At 37.6% G+C, this 23,503-nt stretch overlaps 1 protein-coding gene across 2 annotated transcripts in view; it reads right to left on the reverse strand.

The window, feature by feature from the left end:
* Positions 1-23,503, reverse strand: part of CNTNAP4 (contactin associated protein family member 4) — a 281,444-nt gene that overhangs the window by 69,942 nt on the left and 187,999 nt on the right. For both annotated transcript variants that reach the window (XM_031658079.1, XM_031658080.1), the window contains 4 exons: positions 23,102-23,251; positions 17,387-17,558; positions 8,475-8,581; positions 4,916-5,035 (listed from right to left, as the gene is read on the reverse strand). In XM_031658079.1, the coding sequence (XP_031513939.1) occupies positions 4,916-5,035; positions 8,475-8,581; positions 17,387-17,558; positions 23,102-23,251 (549 nt within the window). The remainder of the gene's footprint in view (positions 1-4,915; positions 5,036-8,474; positions 8,582-17,386; positions 17,559-23,101; positions 23,252-23,503) is intronic.

A 23,503-nucleotide genomic window follows, 5' to 3' on the forward strand; every position in this document is an offset into this window, starting at 1 on the left:
TGCTTGAATATGTTCCTATATTCCAGAGCTACTGGAGACATTTAGCTGTCTCTGGGTATCTGTATTTCTGAATATCTTGCTATCTACGTGGCTTTAAAAATTTTCTGAATATCCTCTTTTTCATCAATACTTTTGCATAATCTTGCTGAATGAAGCACCTTTAATCTCTGCATACTTCCAGTGACTCCAGTCATTTTTTTTTTTTCATTTGGTATCTATGACCCATCTGACTTCATTTCAAAATCTAAGCTCCTAAAACATAGAATTTGTTCTCTCTTTCTCTCTCTCTACACACACATACATACTCTTCAGGTCTCTTAGAATTGTTTAGTCTTAACTACAATTTTTTCCCCAAATAATTTGTTTATCAAAGATACATTTTCTATAATAAGGTACATTAATTTGCTATGTAATATAAAAAAAGTAAACGTTGATTTAATGCAAATAATGTATTCAATAAAATAAAATTGATAATTCATCATTTAGATAATAAAAAATACATATGGCCTATAAATTACTAAATTATTACCCATAATAAACATAATATATGTAGTCGATATTCATTACACACGGATTCTCATTATTTGTGAATTTGCCTATTTGTTAAAATTCATTTGTAACCCCAATGCTTTCACAGTCATTTGTGAACACATACAGAGCCACAAAAATTTGGCCTGCCTGACATTCACATACCCCGTTAGAGCTGAACAAGGAAACACTGTTTTCTTGTTTCAGCTCTCATACAATAAACAAATGTCTCATTTGTAGTCTATTAAGTGCCACATTTTTTGCATTTTTGTGCTACTGGTTGGTGATTTTGCTGTTTAGAATGCCCCCCCACTCCCAGAAATGTTGTCGAGTTCCTAAGCACAGAAGGCTGCATGCACTGAGCCTTAGAAAGAAAACACATGTGAGATAAGCTTTGCTCAAGCTTGAGCTACAGTGCTCTTGGCCATGAGCTCAATGTTAATGAATCAAGAGTATGTATTAAATAAGGTGTCTTTAACCTGAAACACATATAAAAGAAGATTATGTATTGACTGGTGGATGAGACCATTGTGACCAGAGGCTTGCAGGAAACTAACCTTACTGTGCTTCCTGCTAGGAGCAATTTGTTCAGTGTTTTCTAATCCAGTGTTTCTGGTTACTTTACAGAACATAACTACTGCAAACAATGAGAATGGATAGGGGGGGTGTGTGTGTGTGTGTGTGTATATGTGTGTGTGTGTGTGTGTGTGTGTGTGTGTGTGTGTATGCATGCTTCTTAAAGCTTCAAAGGCTAGAGATATTTATCAACCTATCACTGTCTAATTTCAGAATGAAACTTTCTATAACATGTGTATGTGTATAGCTCCAGATGCATTTATGGGAACATAGAACTTACAGGTTTGCAGTGGTGGATTGTTACATAAATCTCACTCACAATCCAACCTATCCAAGCTGAAAACAAAATAATAAAACATTTTGGCACTGGAATTCATATCTTACACTTGTAAAGTCTTCTCTTTTTTCCTCTGTAAAGTCCTCTCACATTTGTTGTTTAATTCTCACGTACCAGAGTTGCCAGTGCATACTAAAGTTTGAGAACCATGAAGTCTAAAACAGTGATTCCCAAACCTAAGGACACATAAGAATCATTGGGGAAGATCCATGATGATATGTTTTCCATTGACCCACCTCAGTGGTTGCTCTGCATCAGAACCACCTGCAGTGCTGTCTGGGCATTCGTACTGTCCAGGCAGGAGAGCTTCATTGAGAAGACACATATGCAGGAACCACCATTTGTTTTGGGTTGTTTTCGTGTATGGGGCAATGCCCTCAATGGTTGTGAGATAAATGGAAGCCACCAAGTGTGTTAAATGAAAAACCTTTGAAGATACATTCTATAGCAATTTCTGCCAAAATATGTGTTGGCACAGAGTTTGCCACCACCTGCAGTTTTTAGAACTACACAGTCATTACTATAAAGAAGTGGTTGCTCCCAAATTCAAATGCCTCCTCAGAATCTTGTTTGAATGTGGAGAAACAGACACCTCAAACTCAAAAAAAAAAAAAAAAAGTGTAAAACAGAGCTTATGATCTTTCCCTTAAACCTTGTCTGATCGCATCTTAAATAACAACAGTTCAAACACTCAACGACCCAGGGCAAAAACTGCGTAGTTACTTTTGGCTTTTTGTTTTCTCACACATCATAGGTATGCAAAGAGAAAAATCTAACACCTTTCCTCCATCTACAGTGCTATTCTCTGGTACAATCAGTACTGGATTTTTGCATTACTTGAAACGGTCTCCCAACTCTTATAAAGTACGGTATGCATAGTCTCCTCACTCCTTTCCACCCCTGCTCCTGAAGAAGCATTCCCTAACCCAGGAGCAGTTGCAATCCAATTAAAGGAAGTCAGACTGCATCCCACCATTTCTTAAAACTCCTCAGTGTCTTCTCATCTCATTTAAGAGTAAAAAATCAAAGGTCTTACAACATTGCCATGAAGCCCATACTCTTCCCCTCCCCATCCTACTTGATTCTCTCCTCTCTTCCTACTCCCCACTTACTCACCATACTTCCGCTACCCTAGGTTTGCTGCTGTTTTCTGAACACACCTGGTAAGATCACCTGTCTCAGAACTTGGCAGTTTCTGTTTCCTCTGCCTGAAAGATATGTTCCACAATTTTTAGTACCAAATCTCCCTTTGCAACACCCTCTGCCTCAAGGTATAATGATATTGCCCTTTTCCTTTGGTTTTGCTCTATAAAATACTGACTTCTAACACAGCACTCGGCTACATTGATCTCAGCTCAAAGTAACTTTCAGCAAATGATAAGGTTCTACATCTACAATGATACACTCCATACTAGCCACGGGAGGCTATTAAGCAGTTAAAATGCAGCCAGAGAGACTGAGAAAGTAAACTTTAAAAAAGAAAAATAGAGATGGGGTCTCACTATGTTGCCCAGCCCGGTCTCAAACTCCTAGGCTCAAATGATGCCCCCGCCTTGGCTTCTCAAAAGTGCTGGGATTACAGGTGTAAGCCACTGCACCCAGCTGTAATTTAATCCTATTTTAGTTAAATTTTTAAATTTAAGTTTAAATTTTTAAAATGCAGTAATTTTGTTTTGTAATTAATTTTAATTAAATTAGAATTTAAATAGGCACTGGCTAGTGGCTACCATGTTGGACAGCACAGTTCATCTAGAATCTATTTTGTGTGTGTGTGTTTGATGTGGAAGAGATCAATACTCCTTTTACTGACATTTAAGTACAATTTCCAGCAGCACTACTGGTTGAAAAGACCATCTTTCCTTCATTACATATCAATGCCACCTTGGCCATAAATCAATTATCCATATATGAGTGAGTCTGTTTATAAATTCTCTATTCTGTTTTTACTAGCTTATCTATCTTTGTGACAATTATATACAGCTTTACATAGCTATCCGTATAATGCCTGTATCTATCTAGTAGAGTTGAATCCTTCAAATTTGTTCTTCAAGATTGACTTGGTTCTTCTTGCCTCTTCGTATTTACTCATGAATTTTAGAATATGCTTGTTGATTTTCACCAAAATAATCACACCAACCTATAAATAAACACCCTGCTTGAGTTTTAATTTAGGTTTGGACTGAATCAATATCTAGTTTGGAAGAACTGATATTATACAATATTGAGTCTTCTAATCAATGAACTTTTTTTTGTTTTTTTGTTTTTTAGTTTTTGGTTTTTTTTGAGATTGAGTCTCAAAAAAACTGTCGCCAGGCTGGAGTGCAGTAGCACAATCCCGGCTCAATGCAACCTCCACCTGCTGGGTTCCAGCAATTCTCCTGCCTCAGCCTCCTGAGTAGCTGGGATTACAAGCGCGTGCCACACCCAGCTAATTTTTGTATCTTTAGTAGAGACGAGATTTTGCCATGTTGGCCAGGATGGTCTCCACCTACCTTGGCCTCCCAAAGTGCTGGGGATTACAGGCATGATCAATGAACATTTTATATTCCTCCATTTATTTAGGATATTAGTTCATCTAAAGGGCATTTTATACTTATCTGTGTAGAAACCTTGTATATCTTTCATTAGATTTACTACCATGTGTTTGAGACACTTTGTGCTATTGAAAATATGATCTCCTAAAAGTTTACTTTCTAATTGTTATTGTTGATATACAAAAATAAAATTAATTTTATTGTTCAATGGCAATCCTAATCTTAATAGTTTATCTGTAAATTGTTTAGAGTATTTTAATACACAACCTGATTATCTATGAATAATGAGAATCTGAGTCTTTTTTTTCCCCAATATTTATGTTTTTCATTTCTTTCTCTTCCTTTATTTCACTGTCTAGGACCTCCAATACAATGGTGACGAGAATGGTATTGAAGGTGGTAACAGGAAAAGCTTTCAAATTCCACTGTAAACTAATATATGCTATAAGGTTTTCTGGTCTTTATTAAAATAAGGAAACTTCCTTCTATTGGTAATTTGTTGAGTGTTTTAAATTATGGACAAATATTGCATTTAATCAAACACATTTCCCATGTTTATTAATTTCTATGTAAATTCATGTAAGTAAAGAATTCCAGAAGATGTAAACTTTATGTTTATATACATTTAAAAAGTAAATATTCTGCAAAGTTTTACATGTATCAATCTTCTCCCAGAAATAATCTATCCTTTTTGTTTGGGGACATAATTGGAAACATTTATTATTAGATGTTTTACACAGATGCCACATGCATTAAAAAAGATATTTAAAGTCATTACCATTTAACTATTTTTTTAAGATTTATGTTCGGTTTTTCTAAGGAACAATACACATTTTAATCAAGTTGCAAATTAGGTCAACATTCTGCTGATTTCATTTTAATTTTGCATATTTAAAACATGCATGAAAATTAACTATAAAATAAAAGCTGATTAACTCACCGGTCATATTGCAATATAGAAGAAATGGTTCCAGGGGACCACTTCCATCTGAATCTACATAGTAAAACCCTGAAGTATTTCCTCTGTGCTTATAGGCTTCACATGACTGCTCATAGATAGCTTTAAAAAAAAAACATCATTAATGGAATAGCATGAAATGAACCTCAACTTTTATCTTGGACATGAAATACTGCAAGTCTTGAAATTTAATATGTACACTACTGACCAGGGCAAAAGGCAAAACTTACTTTAAAACAAAACTCATTCTTTTTTAAAATTAATATGGATGAAAGTGATTTGATAGAAAAAATGAGATTGATTTTGTGACTTTTTTTAATCACTAAATGAAAATGAAATCACTTGGTCAAAACCAAAATTTAGCCTCTTTGACATTCTGAAGAACAAGGAAAGAGAAGGTAGGTGTTTAAAGTTAGAGCCTTGTAAGTATAACATCGTAACTTATCTTGCGGCACATATTTTGGAATTTCTAATTCTAGTAGCACCTTGTAATAACCTAATGTCTGAAGCACAACAGTGTAACCTCCTTAAATAATCTGCTGTTAGCCAATAATTATACAATAGAAACATTTTAAATCATGTTATAACTATACTCCGTTCTCATAGAAAATTAACTATAGACAAAATATTTTTTCACAAAACAAATGTGGTTCACAAAGCTCCTCATCAATAATTTCTAGAGTAATTTACAAAAGAAACTCCCACCAATGCCGTAACGAGAATTCAAGATAATTAAAATCCAAAGCAGAAGAAATACTTGTATGAACTATGCCCTCAAGTGGTTTCAATGTGTTTAGATCCATAATCGGATGTTTGGATGTTTTTAATTATATAATCCTAAATTTGCTATGTACAAAGTTTCATATCAACACTTGTGTATAATGCACACCTCTCATTGAACACTTGGCCAATTATACCAATAGCTTCTGTTAAGCATTTTATTCTGTGAAACGAGAAATAGACAATCCCCTGAATATTTGCCCCTGAATCTATTTTAGTTTTGAAAATTATGTTAATGAGTGTTTAGACAACGTGAAATACTATGGCTAATTTGTTCTATGTTACCAAAATTTCAAGTAACCATGTAAATTTACTTCCACCCTTCTCCACAGTATGATGGTTTTATTTTGTTCCTATTATATATCATGCTGATAGAGATATAAGCATGGTTCATTTTCCAGTCACATTTGCATTTTGTGCACGGATGTGGGTATGTAAAAATGACTAGTTTATACATTTCAATGTACACACGCATATGTTCATAAAGTCCTTGAAAGAGTTTGGCAGAATATCCTAACTTTGTGGTGGGACTGGTTGTGGAAAAGGACTGGATAAGAATACTTGGAAGGACTTCTGAATTATGTGTATGGCTTGACTTTCTATAGCATGACTGTTGATTTATGTGTATGGCTTGACTTTTTATAACATGACTGTTTACTGATTATTTCCTAATAAGGTTTCGTAGCAAACTCCATCTCCTGCCCTCCGCTATTGCCAAGACTGTCGTTCTGGCTCCATTTCTCAGAATAGTTACGGGCAAAAACCCTTCTACTCTATTAGAGCTGTCTTCTCAAGAACCTAATAAATTAAACTCAATTATTGGATCAAATTGTTGGTCACAGATGAAAGTAACTCTATTTATTATCTAATTTTTGTCTTCAGAGTTGTTTAGTTTATATTTAGATTCAGTCATTGATAACAATTAAAATGAATAGTCAATGAAAACACTGAATAGCTTTCTGTTTTGAGTTAGTTACTACATGGGGATAATGGAGGATATAAAGAATTAAAATATACTGTCCCTCCACTAGCTGGGTGTCCTGGGTCAAATAACTTGGCATGTGGGTACAGGTGAGGTGTTGGCTTCTGGGTACAGGTGAGGTGTGGCTTTATTACCAGCTAATATTCTTCATAAAAATCTTATGAGGCACCTCAATATACACAATTCATGCCTAGGAATGACTCCGGCAATAGTGGTAGAGCTGGGAGATTCTCTTGGTGATGTCCTCCCCAGCACCGAATTAGGGCTTCTGAGGGTCCTCTGTGCAGGACCCCAGAGCTGGGAGCCCAGGATTCCAATCTCATCTCTGGCAGGAGCACAGTGTAATAGACAAAGGGTGGTGAGACTGATGGCTTTGTACCTAACACCCATGTCTTAAATCAAGGATATAGAAAAAAAAAAAATCAAGGATATAGGAGGTAGTATTAGTTCAGTTGCTCAGAAATGTCAGTAATAATCAGAAAAAATGGTGGGAAAATGGGCATTCTGGTCTTCCCATTTGTGCCCTGGAACAATTGGACAATGAAATAACATGAGCCTCACAACACACGCAAGCCATTTCATCAGAAAAAAAAATTCAGGATTTGTAATATAGGAAAAAAGGGATATTGGTTGTTATCCCAGGCTCTAGAAGATGATGTCACATGTTCACATCCTCACTCTGCCTCAACTCTTTTAAGTAGCCTTGAACAAGTAGATTAATATCTATTTCTTTATAAGTAAGTTGCCTATAATAGTATTCACCTACTAGGGTGACCATCAGAATTAAACGAGCTAGGACATATAAAATATTAGATCGGTACCTGGCATTTAGAAAGCATTGAATAACATTAACTATCTACCACCAAAATTTAATCATTATCTACCACCCTTTTCCTTATCACCCTCATTAAACAGGGTTGCAAGATAATATAAGGATTATCTGTGCAATAGACTGAAGGTTTGTGTCCTCTCAAAACACATATGTTGAAACTTAGTACCCAGTATGGTGGTATTTGGAGGTGGGGGCTTAGTGAAGTGATTAGGCCATGAGAGTGAAGAACCCATTAGTGGGATTTAGTGCTCTTGTAAAAGATTTCCCAGAGAGATCCCTCAGCCCTTCCACTATGTGAGGACACGGTGAGAAGGTGGAAGTCTATGAACCAGGAAGCACACCCTCACCTAATCTGCTGGCATCTTGATCTTGAACTTCTCAGCCTCCAGAATGGTGAGAAATACATTTCTGCAGTTTGTAAATAACCTAGACTATGGCATTATGTTACAGCTCTCCAAATAGACCATGACATCTAGTCCCTATTGGATATCTGAATCTTCATGCCACAAACCACCCCACCCCAGTCCAACCAGGGTTGTTTCTGAGAATCTCTGTGGTTAATTGCATGAATAATAAGAATTTGGTAACTGAGTCCGTTTCCACTTGTACTGTGCCTTCTAGAAAGTTTAGTGTCAAAATGCTGGCCCAATTCAAGTAACAGAACAAGATAACAAAATTCACCTTCTGCATTTTATTTGTTTTCGATCCTTAGCTACCTTTCATCTTCTGAATGTATTTTCCCTTTGCCAAGTATCCTCCTCTTTTCTCACCTGTTTCATATTAGGTACTTCTATAGGCTATCTTGACTACTTTATGAAATGAGATGCAGATTAACAACTGGATGCTGAGTTTGCACAGAACAGACATATAGACACACAGGAATGAAAAGGGAAATGGGACAAAGAAACCATCACAGGGGCAAGAAAAAGCAGATGTGTTCCACTTACAGTTATGGCAAGTAGCTCCTCTGTAACCAGTGTTGGTACAGTTACAATGAAAGGCGCTCCAGGACTGGGAACACTCCCCACCGTGTTCACAGTAGTTGGGTGAACACCTAAAAGAAGGTGCAGATACAATCACCAGTTTCCATTTTTAGATATCTTAAAGTATTGACCATTTATACATGGTCATGAGAAAGATACATTTCAACTACAACATAATGACTAATGATGCTTCAGTCTGTTATTAATCACTTTAATCACAAAACTAAACCTTAGATCAATACATTCATCAGATTTCAGCCAATTCTCAGGTAGTTGTGACTGCTTAATTTTCAACATGTCTCACTATATCAGAGCCCTTCATTTTCCCTAAGTGACATAACATGGATTCAATATGTTGGCAGAAATATCCATAGCATACATGAAATAACATTTTATCACACTGAATTGCTACATGGTTCGAACACTGAAAGGAGAAGGAATAAAGATAGAAGAAAAGATAAAAGGAAGACAGAGGAGTATCTTTCTTCACTTGAGGTATACTTCTAGGAATGTAGGAGAATACACAGTATAGACTCACAAATTTCAAGCAGTGTGTCTGGGTGCTCTAAGGTGCAAAATAGAACTTATAGGGACTCCCAGGATAATTTAAGTCTTCAAGAGAAATATCTGTCATACTCAGCACCTATCAAACACTGTGTGACTTACTAACTAGCCTGAGGTAATTTAGTTTCAACATTAGATCATTATATATTCCCTTTAATCACATCCTATCCTTGAGGAGCAGGGTTTTAGTAATTGATTATTTATTTATTTATTTATTTATTTATTTATTTATTTATTTGGACAGAGTCTCCCTCAGTCACCCAGGCTGGAGTACAGTGGCGCCATCTCTGCTCACTGCAAGCTCCGCTCCCGGGTTCACGGCATTCTCCTGCCTCAGCCTCCCGAGTAGCTGGGACTACAGGCACCTGCCACCACGGCTGGCTAATTTTTTTGTATTTCTATTAGAGACGGGGTTTCACCGTGTTAGCCAGGATGGTCTCGATCTCCTGACCTCGTGATCCGCCCTCCCCGGACTCCCACAGTGCTGGGATTCCAGGCGTGAGCCACCGAGCCAGGCCGTAACTGATGTTTTAAAAAGCAAGTACCACGTGAAATCAACATTGAACAAAAATATGAGGCTACTGGAGTCTCATCTGTTTTTTGTTGTTGTTGCTGTTTTGGTTGTTGTTTTTTTTTTTTTTTTTTTTTTTTTTTTTGAGACAGAGTCTCACTGTTGCCCAGGCTGGGGTGCAGTGGCACCATCTCGGCTCACTGCAAGCTCCGCCTCCTGGGTTCGAGCAGGGGTTCTGCCTCCTGTATCCTCCTGCCTTAGCCTCTGGAGTAGCTGGGATTACAGGCTTTCGCCTCCACGCCCGGCACTGGAATCAGATCTGATTTCAAGTCTTGAGAAACGGTGGTGTGTTCAACAGGCACACATGTCCAAATACTAAGTAATTGTGTTTAATTAAAAATAATTATTTTCCAAATCATGCATATTACGTTTTTCAAAAGATTCCTAGGTTGTTATGGCATATTTGTTAGTTTTTTGGACCCAAACCACTTTTTAGTGTTAGGGATATATTTCTAGTGTTAGGAATGTCTTTTGGCCTAGGGGCACGGTAAAAATTACCGAGACACATAGGGCACCATAGATGAAAAAGTTTGGAATGTTTTGTTATTGACTAAAATAGCCCTAATCAGATTTGTGATGACTTTTAGGATTTAGAATGAAAAGTACATTGAGATCAAGACTTTAAATGCCCTCCTTCATTACAGATTAACAACTAAATAAACTACAAAACCTACAAGAACATACTTGTGATGGGGTTTTTACCGTCTCCTTTATTAAAACTAAGGAGGAGAACTTCCTGTTTTGCTTACAGAATTTTTCCAGTTTTAACTGAAAAGGATATTATGCATTTTTTTTTTCCTGATTATAAGGACTAAAATGGCACTAACATTCCCCTCAGCTTAATCACAATTTGGATAGGTTTCTTGCTGACTATAGGCACTTGACCTCCCTTATCTTAGAGCCTTTACTTTAGAAAACTTTCCATGATCAATTCTTTCTTTGTCCCTTTCAGATATAAATCTTCTCCCAGCCTCTTGCCTGTTTTACAACCCGGGAATGTCTTTCAAGGACCTGGGAGCCACCCCTTTGAAATGGAAGCATTAAGAAAGATACAGCCCCTATTTCCCAGTCTCTGGGGAGGTAGGAACCTAACTTCTTTAAGCACCAATAAGCAAACACAGATGGCCTCATCTCACTGACACTGTTAGCCAGTTGTAAGGAAATAAATACTTATTAAGTTATTCGTAGCTAAACCACTTTTAAAATCGAAGTGTTAGGTCTATCTTTCAGCTTAGACGTGCGGTAAAAAGTTACTGAGACAGCTAGAGCACCATGAGCAAACAGTTCGGGAACTTGATCAAATAGCTCTGATCAAATTGTTGATCCCTTTTAGGATTCAGAATGAAACATACCAAGAGACCAAGGCTTTAAATGTCTCATTTAAAAAAAAATCTACCAAAAAATCCCAGCTTTAAAAAAAACTACAAAACTTGCCAAGAATATATTCATAATAGGGTTTCTGCCATCTCCTTTATTTTTATTTTTATTTCTTTGAGACAGAGTATCGCTCTGTTGCCCAGGCTGTAGTGCAGTGGGGCCTTCTCGGCTCATTGCAAGCTCCGCCTCCTGGGTTCACGCCATTCTCCTGCCTCAGCCTCCAGCGCCTGCCACTATGCCCAGCTAATTTTTTGTATTTTTTAGTAGAGACAGGGTTTCACCATGTTAGCCAGGATGGTCTCGATCTCCTGACCTCGTGATCCGCCCACCTCGGCCTCCCAAAGTGCTGGGATTACAGGTTTGCCATCTCCTTTATTAAAACAAAGGATGGAAACTTCATGTTTTGCTTACAGAATTTTTTCCAATTTTTAACTAAAAACAATATTGTGTATTTTTCCTGGTTACAAAAAAGAGATGTCCACTGTACAGAAATTAAACAATCCAGGAAAAAATAAAAAAGAAATGTCACTGGCATCTCACTGCATATGAACGACCACTACAAACTTACAGATCTGTGTGTATGTCCATAAATATAATCATAAGGAAATGCTACTTTACAATCTGCTTTTTAAGAAACCAAAAATTAATAATGACCATCTCTTCATATCCATTAAGTTTATACATATTTAGCATTTTTATAGATTCACAGGAATTCATTCAAAAATGTATCATGATTTTAAGATTTCAAATCAATGACAATGTGTAAAAACAGGGAGACTTTAAAATATTAAAACAATAACAATTCTAGTTGGTAATCAAACCAGAAATGACATTATTCAGAAAAGGCTTTTATTTCCCCCTATGGAGTATATTTATGTCTTTTTTTTTTTTTTTTTAACTCTTAAGTTCAGGGGTAACTTATGTGCAGGTTTGTTACCAGGTAAACTTGTGTCATTGAGGGTTTGTTGTACAGATTATTTCATCACCCAGATATAAAGCTTAGTACCCATGAGTTATTTTTCCTGATCCTCTCCCTTCCCTCCTTCCACCCTCCAACTTCCAACAGGTCCCAGTATGTGTTGTTCCCTTCTTTGGATCTATGTGTTCTCATCATTTAGCTCCCACTTATAAGTAAGAACACGTTGTATTCATTGCATTAGTATTCACAATGGCAGACACGGAATCAACCTAAATGCCCATCAATGATAAACCAGATAAAGAAAATGTGGTACACAGACACCATGGAATACTATGCAGTCATAAAAACAGAATGAGATCACATCTTTTGCAGGAACATAGATGGAGCTGGAGTCCACTATCCTTAGCAAACTAATGCAGGAACAGAAAACCAAAGGTTATTCTGTAGCAAACCTCAAACCATGTTTTAAAAGGAGTTCAATATAAGTGGCTTTGCCTAAAATCCAAAAGAATGACTCTTAAATGGCTGTGATACATATGCTATTTCTATTTGATCTGCTTCAAAAAGACCAACCTAGTCCATTTTTCTTGATTCTTGTTAGACCAGATTTTTCATAATTTTAATTCAAATGTGAAAGATTAAATTGTGACTTTTATTTAAAGTCACTATACTATCGTAATGTTTACTACCGGTAATCTATGGCAATTTATGTTCTATAGTATTCATTCTCACCAAATGTTCTAAACTGTTGTATTTTACACTTTCCTCCTCCCTATTCATTACAATACAAGATAAGACAATTATTAACCCATTTTCTCTAGCCACTAAAGCTTTTCCTCGGACACTGCCATCATTTCCATTGCTTGTGAACTTGAACAAATGCTTACATCAACATACCCAAACCTAAAGTGATAGTAAGATTTTGATTTCTCCTGATTCCCTGTCCATTACAATATAAATTTCAAAAGCTTTCATACAATGTAAAGATTTGCTGGAATTAATACTGAAGTAAGCTCTATACAACATTATCATATTTAGGGAAATAAACCTAAGTGCCAGTGAGTGCTAGGATAATGGTGACCACCACCATTCAAATCTTACATTCTTTCTCAAAACTTTGATATTGACAAGAACCAAGCTCCTCATGTCCCTAGTGCTCGCCTCCAAAAGGGCCATGCCTGCAGTATTAGAGGAGGCAGAATAACACCATGATCTTCAAATCAACTGGAATAAACCCCGTATGTCAGCATAAGGAACAAAGGGCAGGCTTGGGGGCTCCATGGAGAAGAGGGGAGGGAAGGTAGGCAGGTAGAAACTCCACCAGAAACGAGGAGGAAAACAACGGGCCTGTGGAGGATGGTGCCGTGGAGGCTGGAGGCCAGAGCCCGAGGGCTGGGTAACAGAAGTGGACTGGAAGGACAGGTGATGGAGGTACAGAGGCTGGAGGCAAGGAAGCCAGGAGTTGGGGACTGGGCTTGCTAAGGTCACAAGGTGTACATTGTCACTCAACAGCCTGTCAGTTCCTGTCAGGGGTCTCTCTGCAGCCCAGGTGTGCTTTGATACCAAATGATATACTTAACAATTTCCTTTAGTAAGTGTTTTACGCCCCAGCAACTTCGTAAGAATTTTTGTCTTAGTAGCCATCACTCCTGCCCCAGTCCCACTCACATTTCGGCCCCAGATGTGGGGACCTGGACAGCAGCTGCCTTTTCAGTTCTGTACTCACCCCTCAGCCATCCGTCTCCGAAGTCTCTGGACTGAGGGCCACCCTGCTGCATGTCCACAGAGGACAAGGGGAGGGCTTCTAAGTGTGTGTGTGTGTGTGTGTGTGTGTGTGTGTAGGGAGTGACTCTGTGTAAGGAAGATGTGAACATAAGACATGTGGGAATGACTCATAAGTGTAGAAGTGTAAAACAATGGTTGTGTTCGTGTGTGAGTGTGCATGAGTAAAGATTAATATGTGACTTGTATAAACGTGTGTAAGGATGGTGTGTGAATGTGTAAGGAGCTTTGGTCTATGTGAATGAGCATATGAGTGTCCACGTGAGAGAAACGGTGTGCAAAGGTCATATTGGTACATGTGTATACAGAGTGTGTGTGAATAGCCATGTGATATAAACGTGAACACGTGTGCGCATTTGTATTTACACCTTTATGTTTAGATTTGAGCCAACTTAAAGTCAATTATAGTTTTTTAAAAACCTGCCTTGTTTTAAGTTCCTGTCAGATTGTTAATGCTTTTAACGTTACTGCCTGTTTGTTTGTTTGTTTGTTTTTGTTTCTGGAGACGGAGTTTCACTCTTGTTGCTGAGGCTGGAGTGCAATGGCAAAATCTTGGCTCACTGCAACCTTCGTCTCCTGGGTTCAGGCGATTCTCCTGCCTCAGCCTCCCAAGGAGCTGGGATTATAGGCGTGCACCACCACACTCGACTTTGTTATTTTATTTTATTTTTTTGTATTATTAGTAGAGACGGGGTTTCGCCATGTTAGCCAGGCTGGTCTTGAACTCCTGACCTCAGGTGATCCACCCGTCTTGGCCTCCCAAAGTGCTGGGATTACAGGTGTGAGCCACCATGTCTGGCTGGCTGTTACTGCCTGTTTTTAATTACAGTTTATTGAACCATCAAATGATACATTTATTATGCATGGATTAAATATTAACCACCCCAAACGTTAACTTGCACCCAGAGGTGCTGCATGGCACAGCAGGCAAACATTTCAGGGAGACTTCCCTGGATCCACGGTGCTTGGGCTAGAGGCTGGGCTCTGCCTTTTCTTAGCCATGTCATTTTAGCCAACTTATTCTCTCTGTGCATCTGTTTCCATATTTATAGGAAACAAACACTATTAAGAACAGGTTCTAAGAGATTTTGTGAGGCTTGATTTAAATGCTCATTCATGTTAAGTGCTTAGCATAAGGCCTGGTACACAGACCTTTTTCTAAAAGGCTCCATTTAATTCTTGGGATGCCATCCATCTTGGGATGCCATGTCAGTAAGTATAGCATATAAGACCAAACTAAATATATATCTTCTTCTGAGTGTAAGACAACAGGTTTAGAGATATACCTGGAAATTTAAAAAGTATGCAAATGTTACTTTGATTTTTGCTATATTTTTAAGATTGTTAGGGTTACTGTTAGCCTAAAGTGTCTTTTAAAAAGAAAATGTACAGTCAAGGTCTACCCATAATTTACTATTTCTGAAAAGCATTTTTAAGGTATAGCACTAAAGTGATATATTCTCCAAATGTGCTGATGGTCCTCTATTTTACAGAAAGTATGTACCATCAGAAAGCAGGCAACCGGGAGTCCTTGTGTGAAATGGCAGCTCCAGAACATGTCCACATAGGGCAAAGGGTAGATATACTTGTACCAAATGAATGTTCTGCAATCCAAGATAATCAACATGCACTACCACCCACAGTGTGCATGACTGAGCCTCTCCCTGCCAGTTTCCCCGATGGCTGCTCCTCATCAGCGGTTGGGGAGTCCCTGCCTCTGTGAGCAAGCCTTATATTGAGAAGCCAGGCCAGGAAAGCCTCTCTGTGTGCCCTCCCCCAAATCAGGTTTTAGGTTCCAGAGCTGTTAAGGTTGTAACTACGGACAAGTTTGCAACAAATGGACCCAGAAGTCATTCAATCCCCAAATCAAGCCAGTTGAGGTTTAATGTCTAAATTCTCTCTTTTCATATCATCTTTCATTATAGAAAGAATTGTTTTCTCTGCAAATTGTTTTAAATAAATAAATGAGTATTTGTGGAGAGGAAATTATGTCCTTCTACTCCTATTGCTGAATATGGTGATTATTACTATTTTCTGGACATCATGAAGTATCTATCAGTGTTCAAAACAGGATTGACAAATATTACTGAGTGGTCTGCTGGATACAAATAGAAGAGTCTTTTTGTTGACAAAACGTCTCATAAAAGTAAAAAGTTACTTTTGATGCTCCTAATTTATGTATTTATTCAAAATACATATTGAACATTACTACAGGGTAGAGGCTAATTTGGTCACACTGTTTTAAAAATTATTTAATCTGTAATGGTTATGACATTCCATTAAACTCAATAATTAAAATTAACAGCCTTGATATTAAAGCATGACTGGCAAGATGACTTAGCTATAGTTGCTCATGCCTAACCACAGGTTTCAATTATTACTATTAATTATTATTTTTGGCTGGGCGCAGTGGCTCACACCTGTAATTCCAGCACTCTGGGAGGCTGAAGTGGGCATACAGCCTGAGCTCATGTGTTTGAGACCATCCTGGGCAACATGGCAAAACCCTGTCTCTACCAAAAAATACAGAAATTAGCTAGGCCTGGTGGTGTGTGCCTATAGTCCCAGCGACTCAGAAGGCTGAGATAGGAGGATGGCTTGAGCTAAGGAGGTGGAGGTTGCAGGAAGCTAAGATCGCACCACTGCCCTCTAGCCTGGGCAACAGAGCCAGATCTTGCCTCAAAAAATTTTATTTATTTATTTATTTATTTAAGACAGAGTCTTGCTCTGTCACCGAGGCTGGAGTGCAATGGCATGAACTCGGCTCACTGCAACCTCCGCCTCCCTGGTTCAAGTGATTCTCCTGCCTCAGTCTCCCGAGTAGCTGGGATTACAGGCAACTGCCACCACACCCAGCTAATTTTTGTATTTTTAGTAGAGATGGGGTTTCACCAGGTTGGCCAGGCTGGTCTCGAACTCCTGATCTCAGGTGATGCACCTGCCTTGGCCTCCCAAAGTGCTGGGATTACAGGCATGAGCCACCGCGCCCAGCCAAAAATATATATTATTTTTAAGGTTATTTGTCCTCCACAATTAACTCTCAAGTCCTGCCTTGTCACATCCTGTACTGATGCTCTTGTTGAAACTCTTTGATCATCCTTATACCTTGATCAATACCACAATCCCAAGCTTCTCTAGAGAAGTTTGTTTTCATTTTCCCTGCAGAGAAGATGGTAATGGGTTGTTAAAGAGGAACATTAGGTGAAGTGTAACCAGTTGAATTCCCCTGCCTTGGAAAATATTCCGCTGTCAGGGTAGCAAATGCCAGTTTGATAACTAACCACATAGTCTCAAATGTATTGGTACCTGATGATCAATTTTACTGTTCAAGTGCCTTGATATATTGAGTTTAATGACATATTTTTTAACACATCTATACTTCTCTAAAATTACAGCAGCATCAACAGTATCTTTCGAGAACTGGTAGCATGTGTACATATGTAGCCATACATAACATGGCCAAGTCTCCTAAATTCTGTCATTTAAACATGACATTTAAACAAAGGGTGCATTTTTTTCTTATTTGTAATGTAAATACACTCCATTTCCTGTGGAACAGATAAGAATGGGGAAGAGGAGAGAATAATTGTTCATCTTATACATAAATTTTAATCCGATGCCAAAGTTTGAAAGGAGGTCGAAATGAAGTGAGACTGCCCTTACCTGTCTGAGATGCCACACGAGTCTATCTGAAGGTCACTGAAGTTCCCAAGGGACCCCTGCTGAACTGAAATCAGATCTACCACTCTGCCACCGATAGAAATGAGCCTCATACATCCCTGAAATCCACCAAGTGGACTTTTACATTTGGATCCAAAGCTTTTGTCAGGACAACCTGATAAAAACAAAACAAAACCAGTACACATCATAAAGAATCAGAATTCAGTATCATGGACAACTTCATTTAAAAAATAAAAGAAAGAGGCATATGATTATTTTCTGTATTAAAGGAGGCAATAATGACTGCAGTCATCATTAGTTTGATCTAAATCACAAACTGAAATTCATACAAAGAATTTTTTATTTACATAGCATTCCCAGTAAGTCACTAGTATTATAATAATGTGCAAGGACATTAGCTTGATCTAGATTTGAAAAATATAAACATTAGCTCCAGAATCCTAAACATGCCAGCCAGCAATATTAAACTGTATATAACTTACTGATGGGAATTTAGTCTTTTGAATTGCACAATTAAGAACATAAAAGATGAGGCCGGGTGCGGTGGCTCAAGCCTGTAATCCCAGCACTTTGGGAGGCCGAGACGGGCGGATCACGAGGTCAGGAGATCAAGACTATTCTGGCTAACACGGTGAAACCCCGTCTCTACTAAAAAATACAAAAAACTAGCCGGGCGAGGTGGCGGGCGCCTGTAGTCCCAGCTACATAGGAGGCTGAGGCAGGAGAATGGCGTAAACTCGGGAGGTGGAGCTTGCAGTGAGCTGAGATCGTGCCACTGCACTCCAGCCCGGGCGACAGAGTGAGACTTCGTCTCAAAAAAAAAAAAAAAAAAAAAAAAAAAAAAAAACATAAAAGATGAAAGCATGTACTATGTATAAGAAAAGTTACATTAATAATGGTGAAATGTCTTTGTATTTATAAAGCTAACTATTTGGAAAATGGGTTCTCTTGGCTTAGAATAAAATTACCAACTGTTTATCTAATTAATTATTGCATTTTCCTATATATAAAGGAACCATATACACAAGGATTTTAGTAAGTCTTGATGGTTTAATATAAAAAATATTTCACAGTTTGATTTTATTCTTTGCCTCATGAAAGAATGTTTCATTTACATTGATTTTTTCTAACATTTATATAAGGCTTGTTTATAATTATTTAAATAATAAATATAATATTAACCATTATTGTCTGTGGTCTAATGGCATTCTAAATGTTTCTCTATCCAAGTGGAATAATAAGTTTATAGAGTATGAATACATGTATTACATTTTTTCAATTTTTAATTTGTATGGATACATGGTAGGTGTATATACGGGTACATGAGATGTTTTGAAACAGGCATGCAATGTAAAATAGTTACATCATGGAGAATGGGGTATTCATCCTCTCAAGCATTTATCCTTTGTTTTATAAACAATCCAATTAAACTATTTTAGTTATTTTAAAGTGCACATTTATTAACGACTATAGTTACCCTATTGTGCTATCAAATAGTAGGTCTTATTCATTCTTTCTAATGGTATTTTGTACCCATTAACAATCCCCTACTTCTCCCCAAACTCCACTACCCTTCCTAGCCTCTTGCAACAACATGGATGGAACAAGTGAAATAAGCAAGGCACAGAAAGACAAACATTATGTGTTCTCACTTACTTGTGGGACCTAAAAATCAAAACAAATGAACCCATGGACATAGAGACTAGATGGGTGGTTATTTTTTAATTAATCTTTATTTGCCATGATAATCATCAAACACTATCACAATTTCAAAGAATAAGAAGTGAGTCAGTGACTTCTTCATTCCTGTACAATCCACACTAGTTTTCTACTTGTGAATTTCCACTATAATTAAATTGTTTGATAATATTTTTCCTTAATGCTTTGTTTTCTTGACAAAATACATTTACATGGCAAGTAAAGGACAACATTCAAATTTAAAACTATTATCAGACACTGAAACATTTTATTTTAACCTAATGGAGACTTTGAAGTTTCAAATTTAATATATCAAGATAAATTCATCAAAGCTTTTTGAGTGTTAATTTATTGTACATGGTACTACACACATTTCCAGTGCTTAAATTTCTCCTGTAGTATAAGATATGGTTACCATAATCTCAGTATGTATTCTGAAAGACTTATTAGCCAATTAAGAATGTTAGGGTAACAACTGAAAGGATAATAGTTCAATAATATTTTGAAGCAACTATAATATGCCAGGAATACAAATAACTCTGCTAATCTTCTTTTCTCCAGGTGGCGTTTCCTGACACATCTCAAACTAATTCAGAATAAAATAAATTGTGCAATATGCCTGCAGGGAACAAAGCTAAGCAAACCCAGAGTCACAAGGAAAGATCATGGAATTTTACAGAAAGCATACTATCCTATCATGAGGCAATTCATATTCCTAGCTACAATGTTCAGTAAGCAAGAGATTCTACGAACAAAGAGGGGTTCAACCCAGGTTAGCCTCATTAGTCTATGATAAGAGGCAGCAACAAGTTAATATAATGCAATACCAGAGAGAAGTTCAGCACTGAGCCCAATTTGAGATGAAAGTCCTAAAATAGGAAGATTTCTGAAGAATACTTAATGCTGAATTAATGGATGGATCCATTACTGGAGGCAGTCAGCATGTTAAGCACCTCTGAGGAAAACAGATAAATTATCGCTATATGTCACTGCAGCAGAAGTGAGATGTCAGGTTAGACTTCACAGTGCTGTAGTCAGTTCATTGGATGGAGAATGTTTGCTTTACACAAGGGAGGGGGATGTGAGAATTTTGCACACAGCATCCCCAGCTTGTGCTGCATGGCGTGTTAGGCATTGCAAAAGATTCCATGGGGGAATTTAGAGAAATGAGACACTCAGTCATTCTGAATTTAGAGAACCTAAGTTTAAAATGTGTAATTTATAAATGATAAAAGCTGAGCAGAATGTACCACCACAATGCAGTCTGACTTTGTGAAAAGCACCTGTTTGAGGGTGGAAGAAAAAGTCCAGAGTAGAAAGTGATGGCTGGATAATAGAAGTCTGGTGTGGCATATATAGAGTGCTGCTAGTCCACGAGCAGCCCACTCTCCCAATATGACAGCCACTGTCAGGACTGGTAAAGAGTGGAGCTATAACCCAGGCTGTTGGAACAGCCCAGATAAAATAACTGGTAACTTGCGGTTAAATTGAGAGAGAAGGAGAACTGATGAGACGTGTCTCACAACACAGAATAACTTTTTACTTGAACATGAACTGGCTGAAGAATTATCTAAAAAACACTTTCCACCTGGACAACACAGATCCTAGTGATAGAGAGCAGCCTCATCTACATAGAACTTTGCAGGGTGAACGACTGTCACAGTTCACCCGAGAACTGGGGAGGGAGGTTGTTTCCAGGATGAAGGACTTTCAGCTAAAGTTGGCAAGAGTTGATCACCCCACTGCCTGTACCACCCAGGTCCCTGTGCCAGTCTTGCATTTTAGGGACCTACTTTAGCCCTCCTCCAGTCATGCTCTTGCCTATGGTACCAAAAGGCCTCACAGGAAAAGGTGATGTGTCCACTTAGAACCCTTTCCCCTCTAGTTCACTCCCAGGATCCAGAATTTCCAGTCCGAAACCCCTAAGTGGGCTTCTTGGAAGATGGATCTCCTTAACCTGGTTCTGGAAGCACAAGACTGGGAAGTGCAGGGCAGAGTTTGGCAGCAGGCCTTTTGCTGTCATTTGGCTCCTTGCTTCCAGCCCTGGAACTGTTAGGGTGGCCTGGATTTTGCAGGGCTTGTATTTAATGACCAATAGAATCTCATGCCAAGGTCAAGCATATTCTGATGTGAAAGAACATCGATTGAAAAAATGATTGAATAAACAGAGATACCTAAGTAAACTTGAGATTTGTAATTTTTTTTAAGAAAGCCCTGAAGTTGGAATTTTACTGTGGAAACTCTTACAATATATTATTTAGAAACACCTTAATATATGTAAAATTATAATAAACATGAAGGAAGAATAAAGCCCAAATTCAGGACAGCATTTACATGGGAGATCAAAAGATATGATGCAAGAGACAGACACGCATTGATCACATTTCTTTAGCAGAGGGACACATGGGTAGGTGTACACTTAAGAAAAATGGTTAGTAATCTTTAAAATGTATATATGATGTAAGGTGTGAACAATAGAGGAAACTGGATGTGGGGTATGCAGGAACTCTCTGTATCTTTGCAACTTTTCTGTAAATCTAAAACTATTCAAAAATGTTTTTTAAAAAGATGATGTATATCATATGTATCATAATAAAAACAAGCAAAATTACAGAGTACATGTGCAATATATTTCACTATAAAGTAACATTACAGTATGAATAAAAGCAATCACTAGAGTAAACATTTATATAAACTAGCTAGGCATTGTTAAACCTGAACATGAAGGACATAAAATATGTGAAGAATGATGATTCTATTTTCATGATTTACAAACAATTTTATCCAGTCTTTTATTTTGCATCATTTAACAATATGCCTATTTTTTCCCTTATCTCTTTTAGTGCTTCTAAATCTTTTCCTTTGAAGTGAAAGCTCTTGGTTAAGTTGTTCTACATATCTTACTATTTATTAAAAGAATGTGTTACTACGGATTGCCATAAAATCAATCATATATTCCAAAAGGTTTTATAAGCAGCCCGGTTTAAACATCTCAGTAAAGGAAGCGATTATATATTTTCAGATTGTTGGCCCTAAGCAGCCTTTCACAATAATGGATTATGTAGCAGTTTTTTTTGTTTGTTCTTTTGCTTTTAGAATCCTGTAAATTGATTCATGGACTGTGTGCTCACTGTCAATACTTAGAAAATAATTTGTATTTTATTAGTGAATAATAAAGACTGGGCTACCTCTATCGAATTCAAAAATGATTCCAGATACAAGCAATTATTAAAATGTAACATAACAATGACAAAACAACGCTAACATAAGCAACACCTCAACATGATTAGAAGTAGTCTTACTGCTGGCAGTTTTAAAACATCGCATTTCTAATGGAAAAGAACATTTGTTTCAATTTTCCAGTGATAAAAATTCGTTTCCATTTTTTGGGTTTTCTTTTCCAAGCTTTTAGTTCAAACAAACATCTACTGGGCAGGTGGACACTTCATTTGTTTTGTTCTCTAAGGGAGATGAACTGGTGTCGAAGGCTGATGCCCTGATTTCATCAAATGTATCAGTGCATTATGCTTAACAAGGAGAAGAGGTTGCTGGGGCTGATTAAGTTAAATTATTTGTCCTTTGGCATAATATTGTCCTTCTGTACTGGACAGTAGGGAAGCAATAAGGATGCTCTGAAGGAGCTAAGAGGCATAATCAAGAAAATACTGCAATTAAATCAGCCCATAAAATCAGAAGACATATAAGGATCATTTAACATTAGGAAAATATAACAAGGTTTGGATATAAAAACCGAAGAGGATGGCCTACTCAAAATCAATCTCATTATAGAAACTGTAAACAGAAGTAAGTCCACCTTGCGGAAATGCATTTCAGGTCAGAATTTTTCGACTTGATCCACCCAAAATTTCCCTGATCAAAGACAGTGAAGAATTATTCCTTAGTGTTCACATTGGTTAAAACATGATGACTTCACCAAGACACGGGGGCACTAATGCAAATATGGTTCAGTTGCTCATAGAGCCTGGTGCCTATTCTTACCTCCAAAGTAATAGGTGCCATCTGAATAAATCTGCTCAGGCCCCAGCGGAGGAGCAGCAGAAGCCAACTGGCCATCCACCGCCACACTCAAGTGATTCTTTTTAGCAGATAAAGAGACAGAATGCCACTGCCCATCATTTAATCCGACACCTGGGGAGATGAAATCAGTTAGAGGTCTCTCTCAATAGTGAGCACTATAAGGAGTTGGTTAGAAACAGCAATATACAGATCACTCAATTGGCTATAGTTCTTAACTCTATTAATTAGACACAATCACATCAACAAGGAAAGGGAGACAAATGGGAAATCAACATCCTCTGTGTGGAAATGGGGCATTCCAAATTCCCAATCCTGGACAATCCTGGATGGTTAAAATATTTCACTTATTTGTCATAGATTGAT

Source organism: Papio anubis, chromosome 18, assembly GCF_008728515.1.
Source record: "Papio anubis isolate 15944 chromosome 18, Panubis1.0, whole genome shotgun sequence".
Taxonomy (NCBI): domain Eukaryota; kingdom Metazoa; phylum Chordata; class Mammalia; order Primates; family Cercopithecidae; genus Papio; species Papio anubis.